We start from the raw sequence: 24385 nt of genomic DNA, 5'->3' as shown, positions 1-24385 counted from the left end.
TTTTATTCCATATGACTCACTGTAGCTATGCTTCTCTGATCAAACTCTGATACAGACAGTGGTATTGGAAGTAATTCCAGGAGAACAAAACCTTAACAATGGGTTTCTCTGAATTTGTTCTGGGTTATCTGGTCTGATTGGATTTAAAGGCCATTGGTGACCAGCTGTCAATGATAATGGTGACACTGGTTGTCCATGGCATGCATTAGCAAAAAAAAATTTCTTAAATTATGACCTCTGGATACCAGTAATCAAATGGCTGAAGAAGGCAAGGCTTTGGGTGACCAAGTAGATGCTTCCACAAAATATTTAAGTGAAAATAAGGACTACAGTGGGGTTGGCTGGTTTTTTTTCCTAATTATGTTAGATAAGTAGGGGAAAGGAAAGGATGAGCTTAGGGTTTTAAACTCTCAGTTCAAGATGAGATAAGGGACCAGAAAACCTAAATGATTGCCTTCCTATATGTACAAAGCTGTAATTTCTAAAAACTAAACCCAAAATCTAATCCTGAATTACAATGCAGTTGAATTCCCAATCTTGCAGGCCTTGTGTTAACATAAGGGCTTTTTTTGGGAGCAGTGTGGATGGGAACACATGGGAAGATTCAGATGACACTGGGATCATGAACCCCTAAGTTCTGCTGAGCCTCTATTGCTAGTAGAAATAGCTCTTCCTCCCCCGAGGTAGTTGCCTTGTAGGGTGTGCTGATCCTTCTCAGAACCAGTTGTCAATACCTCCCATTGCTTCTAGGCCCCATTGCAGGAAACCCTAGAAGGTAAGATGAAAAGCGTGCAAGATTTATATTAAGAGAAACCTGGGCAACACACATGGGGATGGAGGCTGAGAATGTTTGGTTGGATGTGTAGTAGTCAGCCTCCAGGATGGCCCCAATGATCTCCACCTCCCTTCCTACATCGTATCAGGATTCGTCTGCATGACCAGTAAAATACAGAAGTGATGGTGTGTCACTTCTGAGATTAGGTTATAAAGGACACTGCAACTTCTGTCCTGGTTGCTCTTTCTTTCTTGAATTACTCTGGGGAAGCCACGTCATGAGGAGCCCTATGGAGAGGGCCACACGACAAGGAATTGAAGCATCCTGCCAGTTGCCAAGTCTGCGACCCTGAAAGCAGATACTCTGGCCCCAGTCAAGTCTTTAGAGACCACAGTTCCAGCCAACAGCTTGCCTACAACCCTATGACAGTCCCTGAGTCAGGCCATGTAGTTCAGCCACATCCAGATTCCTGACCCTCAGAAAATATGAAATAATAGTATTTGTTGTTTTATGTCCCTAAATTTTGGAGTAATTTGATAAGTAGCAATAACTAAAAGAGAAGGAATATAATGGTAGATCAAGGCAAACTTACTGATATGAGTACAGTAAAGAAAGTGGCCCAGTCCATTGTTTTAGCTCAGATTGCTGAGGGTGTCTCTAACAGTTTGGCTGAAATTTAAACTCAGTGGCAGCCCATATTAAATGAAATTAAAAGGCTAGACTGCCTTGGTATACTGAATAGGAAGGCATTGACAAAGACTCTCTCCTTGACCAACCTTTAGTTAGGCTACTCTGAGACCTTTTTCCACTAAGCCCATCCTTGGGCATGATCATAAGGAACCCAAGTGTAGCAAGAATTCTAAGTCGGTTTAGCCAGAATCTCCCAAACTTGGTATCTGATCACGCTGGATACCTGATCAAATTCCTCATCTCCCAAGTGATGTCTGATAACCTTGGCCTGCCTTCTGCAAGAATCCTGTGAGGTCAATTTAGCAAGAATTACCTTAATCTCTCAGTAACTTACCATCCACTGACGTCCCCCTCCACAACCTCGGACCCCAGCTCTGCTCCTTGGCTAAAAATCCTCAGTTTTAGAAATTATTTCACTGAGAACTAACAGAACACAAATTTCTTTTGCTTAAGCCACTCAGTCTGAGGTACTTTGTTATGACAGCCTCTAGCAGACTAATACAGCAGATTTTGACTTAGTGATGAGTGATTAGAAAACCAAACAAATGCCAAAAGTGACAATTATTACCTCTAGAGGAAAACAGATCATTCAAGATTAGAAATATAATTACAGCATTCACCATGGCTTACTATAAATAGTAGTCATCATAATGTGAACACTAAATATTGATCTCACCAAAATTATTATTGAGCTCTATTCAAAGGATGGGGAATTGAAAAGATTGAAGCCCATGATATCTGCTTTTTAAAGAAAATGTCCAGTTTCTTTCTTAAGAGGATAACATTTTAACTTTCTAATATTGTAATGCTAATTTTCTACAAAAATCTTGCACGTTTATATAGGAACGGAGTTTTAGGCAATATTGCTACCACTGGCATACATGACAGCTCAATTTTTCAAGTCCATTTAATAAAACAAACAAACAAAAAAGGAAGAAAAAAGAAGAAGAAGAAATTATCTCACTGAGTTTTCACAAACTCTTCAAGATATGTATTACTCCCATCCAAGACCAGCTGCAAAATCTGCAGGGCCCAGTGCAAAATGAAAAACACAGGGTCTCTTGTTCATTAAGAATTTCAAAACGGTGACAGCAGAACATTAAACTAAGCATAGGCCCTGCATAACTGTATAGGTAGCAAGCCCATGAGGCCAGCCCTGCTTCCACCATTTAAGAAACAAGTGCACAGAGATCAACTAAATTCCCAAGGTTACTTTAACAATAGCTGGGAAAATGTCAGAGCCAGAATTCTAACAGAGGTTTGATCCCTACTAAACTCTTTCCAATTAAACTAGGCCTTTCTTTGTTTAACTGAATCTAATGAAGATTTTCTAAATTTATTGAAAACAAAATCTGCTGCCAGTCACTTTCACTCTAGTTCACCCCTGTACTCCCAGGTGTTAAAAATAATTTATTGAATGCTTTAATGTGTTATATAAACTATTGTGATAAAGCAGCAAGCTGTCTTAAGAGTTCTTGCTACACATTTCCTTTTAAAATACTCTCCTAAATGCTGATGGAAAATTCAGACATGTCTATGTGTAATGTCAATGGATGGAACTTAAAAAAAAAAGTACCATAATAGCAGAAGCTGTGACACAAAAACTGTACTGCAGTGACATTCTAACCGCAAACCGAAATAATATATCATCGCGTATTCAGAATTTTTTTTTTTTTTTTTTGCGGTATGCGGGCCTCTCACTGCTGTGGCCTCTCCTGTTGCGGAGCACAGGCTCCGGACACGCAGGCTCAGCAGCCATGGCTCACGGGCCCAGCCGCTCCACGGCATGTGGGATCCTCCCGGACTGGCGCATGAACCCGTGTCCCCCGCATCGTCAGGCGGACTGTCAACCACTGCGCCACCAGGGAAGCCCCGGATTTTTTTTTTTTAGGTGACTAGTATATTGGGGCTCATTTAAATGAAAAGAAAGTAAGCCCCAGATTCCAGGAGAGACGTTTGAAGGTGAAGGGACAAAAAGAGAAGGTCACGAGCACAAACCCACACAACTCACAACACCGGCCTGGAATGCGCGCCTGCGCAAAAGGAACCCTCCTGCGCAGAAGCCGGGCCGGAAGGGCTAGGGCGAGTGGGGCGGGGATACGGCTGCTAGGAGAACGCGATGACGTTAGGGCCTCGGCGCTCTTCTTCGCCAATGGGTGCCGCCAGTCTGTAGTGACGCACTATGTGCGTCGCGCTGACGACTCGCGAAAGGCACAGATCTAAAGACCCGGAGGACGTTCGGCCTCTGTGAGCCCCAGCCTTTCCGAGGGAGCGGTGGTGTGTTCGCCATCTTAGGGAGTGAGTGTGGCTCGGCCTTCCCTGCAGTGCGTGCGGGGAGCGGAGCGCGGAGACCCGGTGGGGCGCTTCTTTGGCTGTAGGCCCCGTTGGCCTCCTCCTTTGGGGAGGCCGCGGTGACCTCCTCAAGGGCGCGGAGGCGGGAAGAGGCAAGGCCTGGTTGCGGGGGTGGTCCCAGGGTGCCGGTGACTTTAGCCGGCCTAACGGACCCCTTTGCCTTTCCTCTGACCGCCGCTTCCTCTCCCCCTAGAAAGATGTTCTCGTCCGTGGCGCACTTGGCGCGGGCGAACCCCTTCAACGCACCCCACCTGCAGTTGGTGCAAGATGGTCTCGCGGGCCCCCGCAGCAACTCCGCCGGGACCCCGGGCCCACCCCGTCGCTCCCGCAAGCTGGCAGCCGCCTCTGTGGAAGGTGAGGTCAGACCCTGTCCCGATACGGTTGTGAGGTCCCCTCGGCCTTCGTGGCGTGCTCGGCCCGGAGGACAGGGAAGGACGCGCGCCCTGCCCGCGGCAGCGCAGGAGGGCGCCCAGTTGTTTGTCCGAGGATGTCAGCTCGTTCCGCCCGAAGCCGGGTGTCGGATCCTTGGCTCTCCCTCAAGGGCGTGGAAGGGTCTAGGCCCTGCTCCCTCCGTGACCTCCGCGTCCTCGAGTGAGTGGAGGCATGGAGACCGTGACTAGCTCCTTATCTTCACCGTGAGCCCGCTTGGTCAGCCGACTAGGCATTGGGTAAAGTCTATATCCTAACCACTGGCCACCGCAGTTCTAACTGTATTATCAGTTATTTGATTTTGCTTTCACTTTCTTTTTAAAAATATTGTTTCCTCCCTTTAGTATTCCCGGAGTCTAATATTAGTTGATACAAGGTGTGTGTGATAACTGGGTAACTCTTGTTTTAATGCGCCTGATTGACTTGTAGACCCGGAGAGACCATAGAAAGGATATAATAGATAGGAATCCCTTTGATCTTATCTCTCGGGTTTCTTGATGATTAGACCCAACTTTATTTTAACTGTGTGTATTTTAAATCCCAGTGGAGTGTATTTATAGAGAAACCTGAAAACCGAATTGCAGGAGTACAGAATATGTTATCTATCTTGTACCTGTAAAATGTAAAGATTTAAAAAAAAATTATTACGTGTTTCTGTTCTGTCTTTAGTGTGAGGAAAAAACCCTTACATCATCATTTGGTCCTTCAATTTAGACAGTTAAATCTATGGTCATTTGTGTAGTAAATGTATTTGACTGCAGGAATTTATGTTTATCTATTTTTACACTATAGGGATCCATAAGTGGGGATAGCATTGGTTAGTGGCTGGGGTAGCCTTAGAGGTTTGCAAGCTTTTACATGATTTAAGTTGGATTGGTACTCAGAAGTGTGTTCTTATCAGCCGTTAGTAATTTGGAAGAGCTATTAATGATATAGAAAACTTTTTTTTAAATTTATATGGCAAAACGAGAGAGGGGTAGTATCTCACAGATAAGAACCTTCAGAATCTTTAAATGATTGTTTTGATTTTGACAGTGAATTCCTTGCTCACACTAGGTGGAAAATTATCTTTCAGTTTACTTGTAAATGGTGGGCAGAGCTGTTCAGTTGTGATACTACTTTTTCACAGGGAAACGTAGTTCTCTTGCATTCCCATGGCCTTAGTCACCTCTGAAGAAATACTTACTTGATTTTTTTTTTTTTTCAATCAAACAGAGCAGTATAGCTGTGACTATGGATCTGGCAGATTCTTTCTCCTCTGTGGACTTGGAGGAATTATTAGTTGTGGCACAACACATACAGCATTGGTTCCTCTAGATCTGGTTAAATGCAGAATGCAGGTTTGTTTTTGCATGTTGGACTAAATAAAACATTGTTGTAACATGGCTGTTACCTACTAACAAGCTGTGTGGAAACCTAACTGTCCAGGAGGTAAGTTGATAACCAGTAACATGAGTATTATATTAAAACGCATGGTGTGTCTTGTTTTATTACAGAGTACAGTTGTGAATATGGCTCTGCGAAGTTTTACGCACTGTGTGGCTTTGGTGGGGTCTTAAGTTGTGGTCTGACACACACTGCTGTTGTTCCTCTGGATTTAGTGAAATGCCGTATGCAGGTTTGTATTGAGATGACAACATTGAACATCTCTTCTGTGTGTGACTTAATTCCAAGTAATATTAAAGGACTTCACAATTGAGAAGAATGAAGACGTTATGACTGCCGGAAATTTTAGTAGAACACCAAACTCAGATTTCTTTAACGCATGATTTTTACTTTAATTAGTGCTTTAAATCCAAGAAATACCTCTTTTAAAATAAGAGTGAAGGTAGATTGTTGATCTCAGACTCTGGTTGTAAGTGGTTCTTGCTGCTGGGCTGAATTCTGCCTAGAGTTCTTCAAGGCCTACCGATTCTTTTTTGCTCCAAATAGTCATTTTACAAGCACTTACACGTCAGAGTAGGCAATCATTCTTTGTGTATTATATGATGTAACTTCATGTCTCTTATTTATTGATAAGATCAAGGCAGAGAACACTATAGATTAAAAAACTCTCACTGTATAGTGTTTAAATTTTGTGGGCATAGCTTCTTGCATATTTATTTACATAAAAGGTTTTCTTTTACAATTAAAATGTCTTAATTAGGATTATTGAAACACAAATAATCAAACATCAAAAATTTATTTGTCCCAAACAGGATTAGCGGTCTACTTACCTAAAAGAGAAAGGAAGGTGAAATGTTAGCAGGGAGAGGAAGGTGATGTATACCAGCCCTTCTAGTACTGGCAGAAATAGATTAAGATTTTTACCCCCATTAGTTAATAGAATGAATATTAAATACACCTTTGCTAAAATGTCTTATGCATGTCTCTTAAAGGGAATTTAATTCTTAACTCAAAAGAGGGTTTTCATGTTGATGTACCTTTTTAACTTGTATTTAATTTGATTGTCTTAAGTTCACAAAACTTTACAATCACTTAATGGGTTAGCATATCTCAAGGATATAGACTTAATTATTGTTTATGAAGTAGCTTTAAGACTAATTTTTAAGTGGTAAAGAGAGTTGGGTGGTGGGAAAATCTCGTGTCAGTTTTTCATGTATTTTTGTAGGAATTTTATCCTCTTAACTAACTCTCCAAGACTTAAGTCTGACTGAAAGAAAGCTAGACCTTACTGTACAAAAAGTTACATTTACAAAGATAATAGTAGACATTAAGCTGATATCATGCAGTGAACTTGTATTTACCCACCTTTTGTGTAGTTACTAAAGTTTATATTAGAACCAAAAAGAAAAACTAATAATAACAGAATTAAATGTTTGTGAGAAGTGTTATTATCTCTGTCGTACATTTAATTTTTTTTCTTCTTGTTTTAAATAAAGGTGGACCCACAAAAGTACAAGGGCATATTTAATGGATTCTCAGTTACACTCAAAGAAGATGGTGTTCGTGGTTTGGCCAAAGGATGGGCTCCGACTTTCATTGGCTACTCTATGCAAGGGCTCTGCAAATTTGGCTTTTATGAAGTCTTCAAAGTTTTGTATAGTAACATGCTTGGAGAGGTATGTAATTTACATTTGAAATTGAAAGTTCTCAGCTTTTAGGGACTTCCCTGGTGGTCCAGTGGTTAAGGCTCCACGCTCCCAACGCAAGGGGCCCAGGTTCGATCCCTGGTCAGGGAACTAGATCCCACATGCCGAAACTAAGACCTGGCGCAGCCAAACAAATAAATAAATATTTAAAAAAGAAGAAAAAGGAAAAAAAAGTCCTCAGTTTTTAATATAAGACCAAAAAGGATCTTAGATTTTTGTTTGACTCAACCTGTTTTTAGAACTGAGGAAATAGTCTCAGAAAGGGTGAATAGTATGTTTCAAATCATAAGGCTGTTTTTTTTTTTAATCAACATCTTTATAGGAGTATAATTGCTTTACAGTGTTGTGTCATAAGGCTGTTTTAACATAAACAGGATAAGAAAAAGAAACTATTTCATTGGATTTCAGTGCTCTTTTTATTGTGCTGTGCTGCTTTCCAAATAAGTTGGATTTGAGTTTTTTAAAGAGAAGGATTGTAGTATCCTGTGTGAGTTCAAGGGTCAACTATCCTTGGCACCTAGACATTCAAAAAATATTCACAGTGTACTGTGATGGATGAGGTTATGAGAGTTACTCAGTCTCATGTGTGTTATCTGTGGACTGTGATAAAGAAACACTTAAAATGTCTGAAATTTAACTGTTGCCTAGAACTGTCTCTTAAATTGAGAAGAGCCAGTGCAGCAGCAATTCATGTTTCTCCTTATGTTTTTCATTTAGGAGAATGCCTATCTCTGGCGCACATCACTATATTTGGCTGCCTCTGCCAGTGCTGAATTCTTTGCTGACATTGCTCTGGCTCCTATGGAAGCTGCTAAGGTTCGAATTCAAACCCAACCAGGATATGCTAACACTTTGAGGGATGCAGCTCCCAAAATGTATAAGGAAGAAGGCATAAAGGCGTAAGTAAACGTTTGCCTAAATATATAGTATAAAAATACTCATTTGAGAAAACCGCATTTGTTAGCGTTAAACCTGCCAGACTTTCTCTTTTTCATATCTCTTTCCGCCTCACATAGAACGTAAACTCTAGGGGCAAGGATAAGTTGATACATGGCTTGAACCCTGAATTAAGGGGTTTTTTTTTCCCCTAAAGTTAGAATCATTTGTCAGTCTACAAATGACTTGATATTTGACCTAAATATTAACTCTTAACTTGGGGGTTGGGGAGTGCCCTTGTTAGAATTCTTGTCATCTATGTTCACAGTTAAGAATTTGCATATAGTCGGGCCACACATGCTTCCTTAGATCCACCTTTGTGGATGCCAATCTTGAGCTGAGTTCTACTTGTAAACTTACTGTTTCTTGTAGTTCCAGTGAAAGAAACATCCAGCAACTTTTTTGGTTGTATAGTCAAAGGTGCTTGAGTCATTGGCATGTGAGATAAATATACCTGCATGTTAGTCTTAGGTTCTGATAGAAATGACATGCAGTAGTGCTGCCATTTTGTTACTATCAGGACTTGACTGGTGTGCGGACACGTCTGTTAATAATGAAAAAGTCTGCTAGATGAATATATGCAACTGAGTAAAATAAGTCTTCTGATTTCCTAGATTCTACAAGGGGGTTGCTCCTCTCTGGATGAGACAGATACCATACACCATGATGAAGTTCGCCTGCTTTGAACGTACTGTTGAAGCATTGTACAAGTTTGTGGTTCCCAAGCCCCGAAGTGAATGTTCAAAGCCAGAGCAGCTGGTTGTCACATTTGTGGCAGGTTACATAGGTATGAATTATTTTGAACATGCTTGTCTGTGAAATTAAGAATAATCATTTCCAGTATTGGCCTCTTTTGTGAGGGAAAAATATTCCAAAGAAGTTTTATCTTTCCATTGCGTTTTATACACTCTTCAGGATTCATAAATACTTGCTAATTCGTTCCTAAAATAATTGTTTTGTGGTTTGCATGTCATAATTAAGCTTGGGAATGTATTGACTTCACTGCTGTGCCTTTTTTTGTTGTTTAGTTTTTCCAATAACAAATTTTTAATACAAGAGAAGGTGTTAAAATCTGAATATAACTTGAGGGATTGTTCTGTTTTACAGAGGGTAGACTGCTTTATAACTTTTCTTGTCAGTCTCACTCTAAAATATGATTTATTTAAACACAAGAAAATTTTATTACTCATGAAAATGTTGTTGGCTGTGATGTGAAAATTTTTTTTAACTGACCCCATATTGGATCATTTATCTTGACTTTTTTTCAGCTGGAGTCTTCTGTGCCATTGTTTCTCACCCTGCTGATTCTGTGGTGTCTGTGTTGAATAAAGAGAAGGGTAGCAGTGCGTCTCTGGTCCTCCAGAGACTTGGATTTAGAGGTAAGATTTTTTTTCCTCCCCTCTAAAGAAAGAATAACACTTTGGAGTATATTTTTCACTCACATTTCATATTTTATCCAGGTGTATGGAAGGGACTCTTTGCCCGTATCATCATGATTGGCACTCTGACTGCACTGCAGTGGTTCATCTATGACTCCGTGAAGGTCTACTTCAGGCTCCCTCGCCCTCCTCCCCCTGAGATGCCAGAATCTCTGAAGAAGAAGCTTGGGTACACTGAGTAGATGAAAGCAGATGTGGACTGAATCTGCTTGTTGATCAGTGTTGAGGAAAATGCAGAAGGAACTTTTATATATCTGACAGTGTAGGAAATTACCTATTCCTAATATAATTACTGTAGTACTCTTGCCAGAAGCAAGAGTTTCAAACTTACTGTTGAAATAAACCCAACTGTTCATGGTTTGTCTGTGACTTGATAATTATTTTTAAAACTAGTTTTTAAAGAATTAACCCTAAAATGGAAAGAATTATGCATACATTAGAACCTCAAGGAAAAAAAAATCACTGTTGGTTGAATACTATGATCCCTACTCATAAATTGTCATATGTTTCAGGATTTGTCACTCAAGAGAGTTCTTACATTTTTAGGAACCATGCCCTAAATTTTTAAAAACAATTTAATTGTTCAGTTTGAATATGGATAAATATTCATTTGTGGTTTATTTTGACAAGTACATTTCCGTATATAATCAGATTTTTGCAACACTTAATATACTTTTAAAAATCCTAATCAGTGTGTTAATCCTTATTTGTAAAAGAAGGTAATCTAAATTAGGCTGTTTCTTAGAATGATAGCTTTTTTAGAAGGACCAAAACATTTGATAGCTAAAAACTATTTCAGGTAACTTAATTCTCACACAGATCTGACTTTCTAAATTACAAAAAAAAAACTTTCTGGTTTTGTTTTTAAAAAAGGTACCTGCTTGACACCTGGAGTAGGTGAATGCCCCTGGGACGGTGGCACTTCGGCACATTGAAGCATCTGGAATTTGGTTTAAGCCCAAACTGATTTTTTAAAAGCTAGAACGTAAGCCACTGTTTAGTTTTCCCTTGTATTTTGGTTAGGAAGTATAAAAGCCCAATCTGTAATATAGTTTATTTTTTCAAGTCTGATTACATTTTACCTTCAGGCCTTTGGATATAATATCTGGATTGAGTTGACAGACCCTGTGTAAAGTATGCAGATGGGACCTCAGGAAAAAAACTTCAAAGGAGTCTAAACAGGAAGATAAATGTTTTCATTACAAACCCATGTTATAAGGTCAGTGAACTAAATTTAGAAACCAGGTATATCTCATTACATGTTCTCTCTGTCATCATCACCTGGTCTTGTTTAAGGTTCCAGTCTTATTTTACCTGTGTTGCAGAGAAAAAGGAGGGGTTATGGGTGTAAATTTGGACCAAACTGACAAAAGGTAGAGCTGCGGTCTGACCCCAAGCAAATGATGGCTGTGGCAGTTGGTGTCATCAGTGTGCATTAGTTACTGCTGTGTAACGAATCATCTGAAATGTAATGGCAAGAGACGATACAATCTCAAGCTTTCTGTGGGTCAGAAATTAAGGAGCATTTGTTGGGTGGTTCTGCTTCTGTGTCTCATGAAGTTACAATCAGATGGTAGCTCTTGAGTCATCTCCAAAGGCTTTTTCACATCCGGTTAGAGGGAGATTGTTTGAGCATCTCCCTGTTAGTGGCTCAGGCTTTCCTCAGAATCCACAGCATGGTGGCTTTAGGGCAACTGGACTTATTTCAGGGCTCTGAAGTGGAGCCAGGCAGAAGCTGGATCTTTTATAGGAATTAGCCTTGGAAGTCCTAGCATCACTTCCACTATACTCTTGGTCACCAGAAGTCCCAGAAGATCAAATCCCAGCTTCATGGAAAAGGAGCATAGACTCCACCTCCTACTGGGAGGAGGGTCAGTCACATTGTAAGAGCCTGTGGGATTGGATATATATGTATATTGGGCCAATGGAGAGGTGGACTGTGGATTTAAAAACTTCAGGGTATGCAGTTCAGTCAGCTTCACCATGAGAGGTTTCCACTGCCAGCCAGGATTCAAGTCTTATTTTCAAGAGAAGCAATTGGTTTCATTCGTGGGTATTGACATAAAGTATGCTGTTCAAGCTGTCAAGAATTGCTTGCTATTTGTAGTTAGAGAACTTTCAAAGCTATTTCTGAGGTAAAACCATTTCATCCTCAAAATTCAATTAAAATGCCCACTTAAAATGTGAATTCCCATTTTGTATTTTAAAATTTATTCATGCTGAAAATAAAAATTCTAATAAGGATATTTTAACATTGTTTTTTTCACATTTGGCTTTAAGAAAATGTTAATTCCACAAAACAGAACCCAGTGGGATGAGTATATGTGATTAGTTGTTTAATTGAATTATGTCTTAACACTAGGACATAGTTTCCAGAGAGATCAAATAAAATTCAACTTGTCTCTAAGAAGCTCTAAGAAAGCCAGATTTTTGCTAAATTATCTGGTGACATATACAACAAAATTGAAAAACTTAACAGCTTAACCAAATCTCCATTGTGTGAAAGCTTCATGAAATGTTTTGATACCATTTTGGGGAAAGTGTCCACAATATTCATCAAGTTTGGTGCATGGCAGTCAGTCTTGCTGCTAAATTAGGAGTTATATACTGTTTCTTCAACATAAATTATATAAACATATTGTTTATACAATTTTTATCATTTACATGATAAATCAATAATTGTTAAAAATCCCAGATACCATGTGGATAAGAAACTGATTGCAAACTTTGAGGGATCCGGAGTTCACAACAGAATGCTGTGCCTCTTGATATATCAAACAATGATGTACCTTAGTAAGCTAGCTACTCTTAACAGCTCTTACCTCAGATATTATCTACTGAATCATTTTCTCTTTTGCAAGGCAGCCCTGACTTCACATCCTCCAAAGTGGTCATAGGAGGTGTATGAGATGTTCACCTCACATTGATAAACGGTTTATGAATCTTTGGTGACTTGAATTTCCTAGAAAGCAACTATTCCAAGGTTTTCATTTGTGGTTTTATAGACTCTATAAAGTACCATGCATGCAACAGTCACTTAAAGGTTGGCTATACTGCATGAAAGCCTAGAGAATGTGTCTCCTACATAAGATACAATTCGTACCCGATATACTGTGATTTGATGTGCAAGTCAGCTAGGTTTCTTTGTGGAACGCAGCATATGCAAGATTTGAAGATGGAGGATAATTCATGTTAGGGGCAATATCTATTATTTCAAGACCCATGATCTCAACACCAGGAGGCTGTATCAACCAAGGTTAAAACTGCTTTTTCAGACATCGTTAATATTCTGAAAATAATAATGTAATCAACTTTTAATCATGGATAAACAATTCTTCACTGATTTTATTGACTGCACAACTGGTTAGACTTTAAATAGTATTAAAGCAGGGAAATTCCACAGAAAGCTGAAGATGACTCACCCGTAAGAGACCATATCTATTGAAGTGATTAATTTTACATTTTCTACTGTTGGGAAACAGATCCAAAGTTTTCCATTCTATATTTGCCTCCACATCTATCTGTCTTGAAAACAAAATCATGACAATGAACCTAGTGACATTCCAGATTTGAGGGTTCCTTCAAGAAAGTCCCACTCAGGATGGCTACCAAATTACTGATAGATTTGTGAATCATTAAAATAATGAGTAGAATAGCACCAAACAAGATGAGTACCTCATTTATTTGGCACTGATAGAAATTAAAATTTTTTTTTTGGCCGTGCTGTGTGGCTTGCAGAGTCTTAGTTCTTTGACCAGGGATTGAACCTGGGCCCCGGCAGTGAAAGCGCCGAATCCTAAGCACTGGACCACCATGGAATTCCCCAGAAACTAATATTTTTCATTAATGAATTTTCAGATAGTTGAATTTATATTTTTAAGTGCTGACGTTTTTTTTTGAACTTTTGAATTTTACTTATTTATACAGCAGGTTCTTATTAATTATCCATTTTATACACATTAATGTATACATGTCAATCCCAATCTTCCAATTCATCACACCACCACCACCCCTGCCGCTTCCCCCCTTGGTGTCCATACGTTTGTTCTCTACATCTGTGTCTCAATTTCTGCCCTGCAAACCGATTTAGCTGGACCATTTTTCTAGGTTCCACATATATGCGTTAATATACGATATGTGTTTTTCTCCTTCTGACTTACTTCACTCTGTATGACAGTCTCTAGATTCATCCACGTCTCTACAAATAACCCAATTTCATTCCTTTTTATGGCTGAATAATATTCCATTGCAAATATGTACCACATCTTTATCCATTCATCTGTTGATGGGCATTTAGGTTGCTTCCATGACCTGGCTATTGTAAATAGTGCTGCAGTGAACATTGGGGTGCACGTGCCTTTTTTTTTTTTTTTTTTTTTTTGCGGTACACGGGCTTCTCACTGCTGTGGCCTCTCCCGTTGCGGAGCACAGGCGCACAGGCTCAGCGGCCATGGCTCACGAGCCCAGCCGCTCCGCAGCATGTGGGATTTTCCCAGACTGGGGCATGAACCCGTGTCCCCTGCATCGGCAGGCAGACTCAACCACTGCGCCGCCAGGGAAGCCCTGCATGTGCCTTTTTGAATTATGGTTTTCTCTGGGTATATGTCCAGTAGTGGGATTGCAGGGTCGTATGGTAATTCTATTTTTAATTCTTTTAAGGAACCTCCATACTGTTCTCCATAGTGGCTGTATCAATTTACATTCCCACCAACAGTGCAAGAGGGTTTCCTTTTTTCCACACCCTCTCCAGCATTTATTGTTTGTAGATTTTCTGATGATGCCCATTCTAACTGGTGTGAGGTGATACCTCATTTTAGTTTTGATTTGCATTTCTCTAATAATTAGTGATGTTGAGCAGCTTTTCATGTGCTTCTTGGCCATCTGTATGTCTTCTTTGGAGAAATGTCTATTTAGGTCTGCCCATTTTTTGATTGGGTCGTTTATTTGTTTTTGTTTTATAAATTTATTTATTTTTGGTTGTGTTGGGTCTTTGTTGCTGCACACAGGCTTTCTCTAGTTGTAGCGGATGCAGGCTACTCTTCCTTGCGGTGCTCAGGCTTCTCATTGCAGTGACTTCTCGTTGTGGAACAGGGCTCTAGGCACGCGGGCTTCAGTAGATGTGGTGTGCGGGCTCAGTAGTTGTGGCTCACAGGCTCTAGAGCACAGGCTCAGTAGTTGTGGCATATGGGCTTAGTTGCTCTGCGGCATGTGGGATCTTCCTGGACCAGGGCTGGAACTCATGTCCCCTGCATTGACAGGCGGACTCCTAACCACTGTGCCACCAGGGAAGTCCGGGTTGTTTGTTTTTTTAATATTGAGCTGCATGAGCTGTTTATATATTTTGGAGATTAATCCTTTGTCCATTGATTCATTTGCAAATATTTTCTCCAATTCTGAGGGTTGTCTTTTCATCTTGTTTGTAGTTTCCTTTGCTTTGCAAAAGCTTTAAGTTTCATTAGGTCCCATTTGTTTATTTTTCTTTTTCTTTCCATTACTCTAGGAGGTGGATCAAAAAAGATCTTGCTGTGATTTATGTCAAAGAGTGTTCTTCCTATGTTTTCCTCTAAGAGTTTTATAATGTCCAGTCTTACAGTTTACTTTTGTGTATGGTGTTAGGGAGTGTTCTAATTTCATTCTTTTACAATGTAGCTGTCCAGTTTTCCCAGCACCACTTATTGAAGAGACTGTCTTTTCTCCGTTGTATATCCTTGCCTCCTTTGTCATAGATTAGTTGACCATAGGTGCATGGGTTTATCTCTGGGCTTTCTATCTTGTTCCATTGATCTGTGTTTCTGTTTTTGTGCCATTACCATATTGTCTTGATTACTGTAGCTTTGTAGTATAGTCTGAAGTCAGGGAGTCTGATTCCTCCAGCTCCTTTTTTTTCCCTCAAGACTGCTTTGGCTATTTGGGGTCTTTTGTGTCTCCATACAAATTTAAAAATTTTTTGTTCTAGTTCTGTAAAAAATGCCGTTGGTAGTTTGAGAGGGATTGCTTTGAATCTGTACATTGCTTTGGGTAGTACAGTCATTTTCCCAATACTTATTCTTCCAGTCCAAGAATATGGTATATCTCTCCATCTGTTTGTATCACCTTTAATTTCTTTCATCAGTGTCTTACAGTTTTCTGCATACAGGTCTTTTTTCTCCCTAGGTAGGTTTATTCCTAGGTATTTTATTCTTTTTGTTGCAGTGGTAAATGAGAGTGTTTTCTTAATTTCTCTTTCAGATTTTTCATCATTAGTGTATAGGAGTGCAAGAGATTTCTGTGCATTAATTTTGTATTCTGCAACTTTACCAAATTGATTGATTAGGTCTGGTAGTTCTCTGGTGGCATCTTTAGGATTCTCTATGTATAGTATCATGTCATCTGCAAACAGTGACAGTTTTACTTCTTCTTTTCCAATTTGTATTCCTTTATTTTTTTTTCTTCTCTGATTGCCATGGCTAGGACTTCCAAAACTATGTTGAATAATAGTGGTGAGAGTGGACATCCTTGTCTTGTTCCTGATCTTAGAGGAAATGCTTTCAGTTTTTCACCTTTGAGAATGGTGTTTGCTGTGGGTTTGTCATATATGGCCTTTTTAATGTTGAGGTAGTTTCCCTCTGTGCCCTCTTTCTGGAGAGTTTTTATCATAAATGGGTGTTGAATTTTGTCAAAAACTTTTTCTGCATCTATTGAGATGATCATATGGTTTTTATTCTTCAATTTGTTAATATGGTGTATCACATTGATTTGCATATAGTGAAGAATCCTTGCATCGCTGGGATAAATCCCACTTGATTATGGTGCATGATCCTTTCAATGTGTTGTTGGATTCTGTTTGCTAGTATTTGTTGAGTTGCTTCTATATTCATCAGTGATATTGGTCTGTAATTTTCTTTTTTTGTAGTATCTTTGTCTGGTTTTGGTATCAGGGTGATGGTGGCCTCATAGAATGAGTTTGGGAGTGTTCCTTCCTCTGCAATTTTTTGGAAGAGTTTGAGAAGGATGGGTGTTAGCTCTTCTCTAAATGTTTGATAGAATTCAGCTGTGAAGCCATCTGGTCCTGGACTTTGGTTTGTTGGAAGATTTTTAATCACAGTTTCAATTTCATTACTTGTGATTGGTCTGTTCATATTTTCTGTTTCTTCCTGGTTCAGTCTTGGAAGGTTTTACCTTTCTAAGAATTTGTCCATTTCTTCCAGATTGTCCATTTTATTGGCATAGAGTTGCTTGTAGTAGTCTCTTAGGATGCTTTGTATTTCTGCGGTGTCTGTTGTAACTTCTCCTTTTTCATTTCTAATTTTATTGATTTGAGTCCTCTCCTTTTTCTTGATGAGTCTGGCTAATGGTTTATCAATTTTGTTTACCTTCTCAAAGAACCAGATTTTAGTTTTATTGATCTTTGCTATTTTTTTTTAAAGGTGTTCAGGTTAGGAGTTTATTAATTAATTAATTTATTTTTGCTGTGTTGGGTCTTCGTTTCTGTGCGAGGGCTCTCTCTAGTTGTGGCAAGCGGGGGCCACTCTTCATCGCGGTGCACGGGCCTCTCACTATTGCAGCCTCTCTTGTTGTGGAGCACAGGCTCCAGACACGCAGGCTCAGTAGTTGTGGCTCATGGGCCTAGTTGCTCTGTGGCATGTGGGATCCTGCCAGACCAGGGCTTGAACCCATTTCCCCTGCATTAGCAGGCAGATTCTCAACCACTGTGCTACCAGGGAAGCCCTGCTATTGTTTTCTTCATTTCTATTTCATTTATTTCTGCTCTGATTTTTATGATTTCTTTCCTTCTACTAACTTTGGGTTTTGTTTGTTTTTCTTTCTCTAGTTCCTTTAGGTGTAAGGTTAGATAGTTTATTTGAAGTTTTTCTTGTTTCTTGATGTAGGCTTGTATTGCTTTAAACTTCCCATTAGAACTGCTTTTGCTGCATCCCATAGGTTTTGGATCATTGTGTTTTCATTGTCATTTGTCTCTAGGTATTTTCTGGTTTCCTCTTTGATTTCTTCAGTGATGTCTTGGTTATTTAATAACGTAGTGTTTAGCCTCCATGTGTTTGTGTTTTTTACGTTTTTTCCCCTGTAATTGATTTCTAATCTCATAGCGTTGTGGTCAGAAAAGATGCTTGATATGATTTCAATTTTCTTAAATTTACTGAGGCTTGATTTGTGACCCAAGGTGTGATCTATCCGGGAGAATGTTTCATGCACACTTGAGAAGAAAGTGTAATCTGCTGTTTTTGGATGGAATGTCCTATAAATATCAGTTAAATCTATCTGGTCTATTATGTCATTTAAAGCTTGTGTTTCCTTATTAATTTTCAGTTTGGATGATCTGTCCATTGGTGTAAGTGAGGTGTTAAAGTCCCCCACTATTACTGTGTTACTGTTGATTTCCTCTTTTTTTTTTTTTTTTTTTGTGGTATGTGGGCCTCTCACTGTTGTGGCCTCTCCTGTTGCGGAGCGCAGGCTCCGGACACGCAGGCTCGGCGGCCATGGCTCACAGACCCAGCTGCTCTGTGGCATGTGGGATCTTCCCGGACCGGGACACGAACCCGTGTCCCCTGCATCAGCAGGCGGACTCTCAACCTGCGCCACCAGGGAAGCCCAATTTCCTCTTTTATAGCTGTTACCAGTTGACTTATGTATTGAGGTGGTCCTTTGTTGGGTGCATATATATTTATAATTGTTATATCTTCTTCTTGGATTGATCCCTTGATCATTAGGTAGTGTCCTTCCTTGTCTCTTGTAACATTCTTTATTTTAAAGTCTATTTTATCTGATAGAGTATTGCGACTCCAGCTTTCTTTTAATTTCCATTTGCACTGAATATCTTTTTGCACCCCCTCACTTTTAGTCTGTATGTGTCCCTAGGTCTGAAGTGGGTCTCTTGTAGACAGCTTATATATGGGTCTTGTTTTTGTATCCATTCAGTGAACCTGTGTCTTTTGGTTGGAACATATAATCCATTCACGTTTAAGGTAATTATCAATATGTATGTTCCTATTACCATTTTCTTAATTGTTTTGGGTTTGTTTTTGTAGGTCCTTTTCTTCTTTGTGTTTCCCACTTAGAGAAGTTCCTTTAGCCTTTGTTGTAGAGCTGCATTGGTGGTGCTGAATTCTCTTAGCTTTTGCTTGTCTGTAAAGCTTTTGATTTCTCCATCGAATCTGAATGAGATCCTTGCTGAGTAGAGTAATCTTGGTTGTACGTTCTTCCCTTTCATCACTTTCAATATGTCATGCCACTCCCTTCTGGCTTGTAGAGTTTCTGCTGAGAATTCAGCTGTTAACCTTATGGGAGTTCCCTCGTATGTTATTTGTCATTTTTCCCTTGCTGCTTTCAGTAATTTTTCTTTGTCTTTAATTTTTGCCAATTTGATTACTATGTGTCTTGGCATGTTTCTCCTTGGGTTTATCCTGCTTGGGACTCTCTGCGCTTCCTGGACTTGGGTGGCTATTTCCTTTCCTATGTTATGGAAGTTTTTGCCTGTCATCTCTTCAAGTATTTTCTCTGGTCCTTTCTCTCTCTCTTCTCCTTCTGGGACCCCTATAATGCGAATGTTGTTGCATTTAATGTTGTCCCAGAGGTCTCTTAGGCTGTCTTCATTTCTTTTCATTCTTTTTTCTTTATTCTGTTCTTCAGCAGTGAATTCCACCATTCTGTCTTCCAGGTCACTTATCTGTTCTTCTGCCTCAGTTATTCTGCTATTGATTCCTTCTAGTGTATTTTTCATTTCAGTTATTGTATTGTTCATCTCTGTTTGTTTGTTCTTTAATTCTTCTAGGTCTTTGTTAAACATTTCTTGCATCTTCTCAATCTTTGCCTCTATTCCTTTTCCGAGGTCCCGGATCATCTTCACTATCATTATTCTGAATTCTTTTTCTGGAAGGGTGCTTATCTCCACTTCATTTAGTTGTTTTTCTGGGGTTTTATCTTGTTCCTTCATCTGGTACATAGCCCTCTGCCTTTTCATCTTGTCTATCTGTCTGTGAATGTGGTTTTTGTTCCCCAGGCTGCAGGATTGTAGTTCTTCTTGCTTCTGCTGTCTGCCCTCTGGTGGATGAGACTATCTAAGAGGCTTGTGTAAATTTCCTGATGGGAGGAACCTGTGGTGGGTAGAGCTGGCTGTTGCTCTGGTGGGCAGAGCTCAGTAAAACTTTAATCCGCTTGTCTGCTGATGGGTGGGGCTGGGTTCCCTCCCTGTTGGTTGTTTGGCCTGAGTCAACCCAACACTGGAGCCTACCAGGGGCTCTTTGGTGGGGCTAATGGCGGGCTCTGGGAGGTCTCAAGCCAAGGAGTACTTCACAGAACTTCTGCTACCAGTGTCCTTGTCCTCATGGTGAGACACAGCCATCCCCCACCTCTGCGGGAGACTCTCCAACACTAGCAGGTAGGTCTGGTTCAGTCTCCCCTGGGGTCATTGCTCCTTCCCCTGGGTCCTGATGCACACACTACTTTGTGTGTGCCCTCCAAGAGTGGAGTCTCTGTTTCCACCAGTCCTGTCGATGTCCTGCAATCAAATCCCACTAGCCTTCAAAGTCTGATTCTCTGGGGATTCCTTCTCCCATTGCCGGACCCCCAGGTTGGGAAGCCTGATGTGGGGCTCAGAACCTTCACTCCAGTGGGTGGACTTCTGTGGTATAAGTGTTTTCCAGTTTGTGAGTCACCCACCCAGCACTTATGGGATTAGATTTTATTGTGATTGCACCCCTCCTACTATCTCACTGTGGCTTCTCCTTTGTCTTTGGATGTGAGGTATCTTTTTTGGTGAGTTCCAGTGTCTTCCTGTCGATGATTATTCAGCAGTTAGTTGTGATTCTGGTGTTCTCAAAAGAGGGAGTGAGAGCATGTCCTTCTACTCTGCCATCTTGAACCAATGCAGCCTGAAATTTTTCTTTTTAAATATTTTTCACGTCTAAAATGCATTATTGTGTCTGATTAAGTTGATTACATTTCATTTGGTATCATCATTATGAACATCAAATACTGCATTAGGATGTACTACAGTGATACTCTCCCTGTGGGCTATAGAGCTGTTTTCCAAAAAGCAGTTCCATAGTATGTAACTTTTTGTTATATTAATTAATGGCTTTGTCCTTTTTCAGATGTGTCAGGCACTTTAGATATATTAATGCTAATATTCACAGCAGTGCTATAAGGTAGATATTATTATTTATTATTTACAGATGAAGAAATTAAGGGTCACAGATATTAAATTTGTCCGAGGCCACAGAACTAGGCAGAGCTAGGATTGCAACCTAGTGTCTCTGATTTCAAACTCTTATGTTTCTACGTATTAAAACAGAGATGAATCAAATATTGTTCCAAAAAATATGTCTTTTGCCACTGTAATTATGGGGCAGTCCATCACAAAAAATCATTATGGTTTGGAATAAGAACTCAAATACCCATAACACAAATAATTGCTGTATCTAGTAACACAGTCACCATATATAATGGATTCTATTCCTAGTATTTAAGGCAAATGCATACAAGCACTTACTCTGTGCAGCTGTGTACTAGGTGCAAAGGGATATTACTTTTTAATTTTTAAAAAATTTTTGGCCGTGTTGGGTCTTTGTTGCTGTGCGTGGGCTTTCTCTAGTTGTGGCGAACAGGGGCTACTCTTTGTTGCGGTGCATGGGCTTCTCATTGTGGTGGCTTCTCTTGTTGCAGAGCACAGACTCTAGGTGCGCGGGCTTCAGTAGTTGCAGCCCGCAGGCTCAGTAGTTGCAGCACGAGGGACCTAGAGCGCAGGTTCAGTAGTTGTGGCACACAGGCTTAGTTGCTCTGCGGCATGTGGAATCTTCCTGAACCAGGGATCAAACCTGTGTCCCCTGCATTGGCAGGTGGATTGTTAACTACTGAGCCACCAGGGAAGTCCCAGGATATCACTTTTAAAAACAGAATACGTGATATGAGGAATCAAGAAACTCATGATCTCGTTTCAGACACCCATGAAACCATTTGCAAAGAACGATGGACACTTAGTGCTTAAATAAAGTTTTGGCAATAAAATTGTGAGGGAGACTTCAAATGCTACAGCATTTCAGGAAAGAGAAAATAATATGGAGTCATAGAAGCAGGGAGAAAGTTTCTTGGGGCTCAACTTAGAACTATGTGAATCAATTTTTTTAATTTTTTTTTTTTTTTTTTTTGCGTTACGCGGGCCTCTCACTGTTGTGGCCTCTCCCGTTGTGGAGCACAGGCTCCGGACGCGCAGGCCCAGCGGCCATGGCTCATGGGCCCAGCTGCTCCGTGGCATGTGGGATCTTCCCGGACTGGGGCACGAACCCGTGTCCCCTGCATCGGCAGGCGGACCCTCAACCACTGCGCCACCAGGGAAGCCCTATGTGAATCAATTTTAATGCTAACTCTTTAATGGCAAAAAGCCCAAGTCTTAGGGTTGAGCCATTCTGGTGTAAGAATTCATAAACTTGAGACTCATCCTAGAAGCGGCCAAGATGGTGGAGTAGGAAGGCCCTGAGCTCTTCTCCTCCCACAGACATACAAAAGTTACAACTATCTAAAGCGCAATTATTGATGAGAACCACCTGAAGGCTAGCAGAAAAGATATTCTACAACTGAAGATATAAAGAAGGAAGCACAATGATACAATTAGGAGGGCCAGAGATGAGGTATACTAAAGACCCATACTCCAGGGTAGGTGACCCACAAGTGGGAGAATAATTACAACTGCAGAGTTTCTCCCCCGAAAGTGAGGGGTCTGAGCTCCACTCCCTGCTCCCCAGACCCAGGGGTCCTGCTCTGAGGAGACAAGCCCCCAGAACATTTGGCTTTGAAGGCCAGTAGGGCTTACTTTTGGGAAACTCGGAGGGTTGGGAGATATAGACTCCACTCTTAGAGTACACACAAAATCTCATATGTTCCAAGACCCAGTGCAGAAGCAGTAGTTTTAAAGGAGCCTGGGTCAGACCCACTGGCTGATCTTGGAGAGCCTCCTGGAGAGGCAGGAGGCAATTGAGACTCACTCTGGCGACGTAGACACCGGCAGCAGCCATTTTGGGGAGCTCCCCCACGAGAACACTGGTGCTGCCAAGTGTCATTTTGGAATCCTCCTTCTAGCTTATAGGGTCTGGACCCGGCCCTGTCTGCCAGCTGCTAGGGACCAGAACTGGGACACTGCAAGCCACACAGCTAGCTAGGTGGGGACACAACAGGCCAGCTTCCCTGGGATTCAGCTGCCCTGGAACCCAGCCTTGCCCACCAGAGAGCCCAGGATCTGTCTCCAACCCGTGTCCACCAGTGGGCCAGCACTGGCCCCGGGAACTGGCCTCACCCAATAGGAGGTGGTCACCAGCCCCAGGACCCCATGGGTGCTGGCTCTACCCACCTGTGGGTTGACACCAACTCTGGAACACCTAGGGCACTGCCACCAGAGACCCTGGGACCTGGCTCTGCCCATCAGCAGTTCCACTCCTGGGTGTTTAACCAAAGAAAATAAAAACACTAATTTGAAAAAATACATACACCCCCTATGTTCATTACAGCGTTATTCACAATTGCCAACATATAGAAGCAACCTAAGTGCCCATCAATAGATGAATGGATAAAGAAGATGGGGTAGATATGGGGTATACCATATATCACAATGGGATATATATCACATATCACAGTGAGGTATATATCACAATGGAATATTAGTCATGAAAAGGAATGAAATCTTGCCATTTGTGACAATACGGATGGACCTAGAGGGTATTATACCAAGTAAAATAGAGAAAGACAAAAATACTGTATGATTTCACTTATATGTGGAATCTAAAAAACAAAACAAATGAACATAACTAAACAGAAACAGACTCAGAGATAGAGAACAAACAGGTGGTTGCCAGAGCGGAGGGGGGTGGGAGGGGAGAGAAATAGGTGGGGAGATTAAGAGGTACAAACTTCCAGTTACAAAATAAATGAGTCATGGGGATGAAATGTAGTGTGGGGAATAGAGTTAATAATTATGTAATATTTTCATGGTGACAGAAGCAACTAGACTTACCATGGTGATCATTCATTTTGAAATATATAAAAATATCAAATCAGTGAAAATTCCCTGGCGGTCCAGTGGTAAGGACTCCGCGATTTCACTGCTGAGTGCCTGGGTTCAGTCCCTGGTGGGGGAACTATCCTGCAAGCCACTTGGTGTGACAAAAAAAAAAATCACTATGTTGTGTACCTGAAACTAATGTAGTGTTGTAGTGTTGCAGGTCAGTTATACTTCAAAAACAGACAAACAAACAAATTCATAGAAAAAGAGATCAGATTTGTGGTTATCAGAGGTGGGGGGTGGGGGAGAGGGATTGGATTAGGTAGTCAAAAGGTACAAATTTACAAGATAAAGAAATACTAGGGATATAATATACAACATGATAAATATAATTAACACTGGTGTATGTTTTATATGAAGGTTAAGAGTAAATCCTAAAAAAAAAAAAAGTAAATCCTGAGTTCTCATCTTCTCATCACAAAGAAAAATATGTATTTTCTATTTCTTTCATTTTGTATCTATAGGAGATGATGGATGTTCACTAAACTTATTGTGGTAATCACTGCATGATGTATGTAAGTCAAATTATGATGTTGTACACCTTAAACTTCTACAGTGCTGTATGTCGATTACATCTCAGTAAAACCGGAAGAAAAAAATTCATAAACTCTTCTTTTTGAGGTAACTA

General features: G+C 40.5%; 1 protein-coding gene and 1 non-coding gene across 4 annotated transcripts; both read left to right on the top strand.

Annotated features, from left to right (window-relative positions):
* Window positions 1-3625: 3625 nt before the first annotated feature.
* Window positions 3626-10073, top strand: SLC25A3 (solute carrier family 25 member 3). 3 transcript variants are annotated; one of them, XM_060164599.1, is made up of 8 exons: window positions 3626-3763; window positions 4011-4171; window positions 5462-5586; window positions 7129-7308; window positions 8056-8237; window positions 8889-9061; window positions 9543-9653; window positions 9735-10073. In XM_060164599.1, the coding sequence occupies exons 2-8, from the start codon at window positions 4015-4017 to the stop codon at window positions 9893-9895; spliced, it is 1089 nt and encodes a 362-aa protein (XP_060020582.1). In that variant the 5' UTR covers window positions 3626-3763; window positions 4011-4014; the 3' UTR covers window positions 9896-10073. The 3 variants fall into 3 exon arrangements, with proteins under 3 accessions (XP_060020582.1, XP_060020583.1, XP_060020581.1); XM_060164600.1 differs by lacking the exons at window positions 3626-3763; window positions 5462-5586 and adding exons at window positions 3787-3909; window positions 5743-5864; XM_060164598.1 differs by lacking the exon at window positions 3626-3763 and adding an exon at window positions 3789-3909.
* Window positions 8569-8817, top strand: LOC132530114 (small nucleolar RNA SNORA53). Its single transcript, XR_009543673.1, has one exon. It is a non-coding gene; the product is annotated as a small nucleolar RNA SNORA53 (small nucleolar RNA).
* Window positions 10074-24385: the final 14312 nt, after the last annotated feature.

The sequence above is a fragment of the Lagenorhynchus albirostris genome, chromosome 11, assembly GCF_949774975.1.
Source record: "Lagenorhynchus albirostris chromosome 11, mLagAlb1.1, whole genome shotgun sequence".
Classification (NCBI taxonomy): domain Eukaryota; kingdom Metazoa; phylum Chordata; class Mammalia; order Artiodactyla; family Delphinidae; genus Lagenorhynchus; species Lagenorhynchus albirostris.
The sequence above is the reverse complement of the archived record's forward strand: the minus strand, read 5'-3'. Positions and strand labels throughout refer to the sequence as shown.

Coding starts and splice junctions, on each gene's coding strand:
- SLC25A3 (XM_060164599.1), top strand. CDS start 4,015: ATGTTCTCGTCCGTGGCGCACTTGGCGCGGGCGAACCCCTTCAACGCA. Junction 5,587..7,128: donor TGGTTAAATGCAGAATGCAG/GTTTGTTTTTGC, acceptor TTTTAAATAAAG/GTGGACCCACAAAAGTACAA. Junction 9,654..9,734: donor CCAGAGACTTGGATTTAGAG/GTAAGATTTTTT, acceptor TATTTTATCCAG/GTGTATGGAAGGGACTCTTT.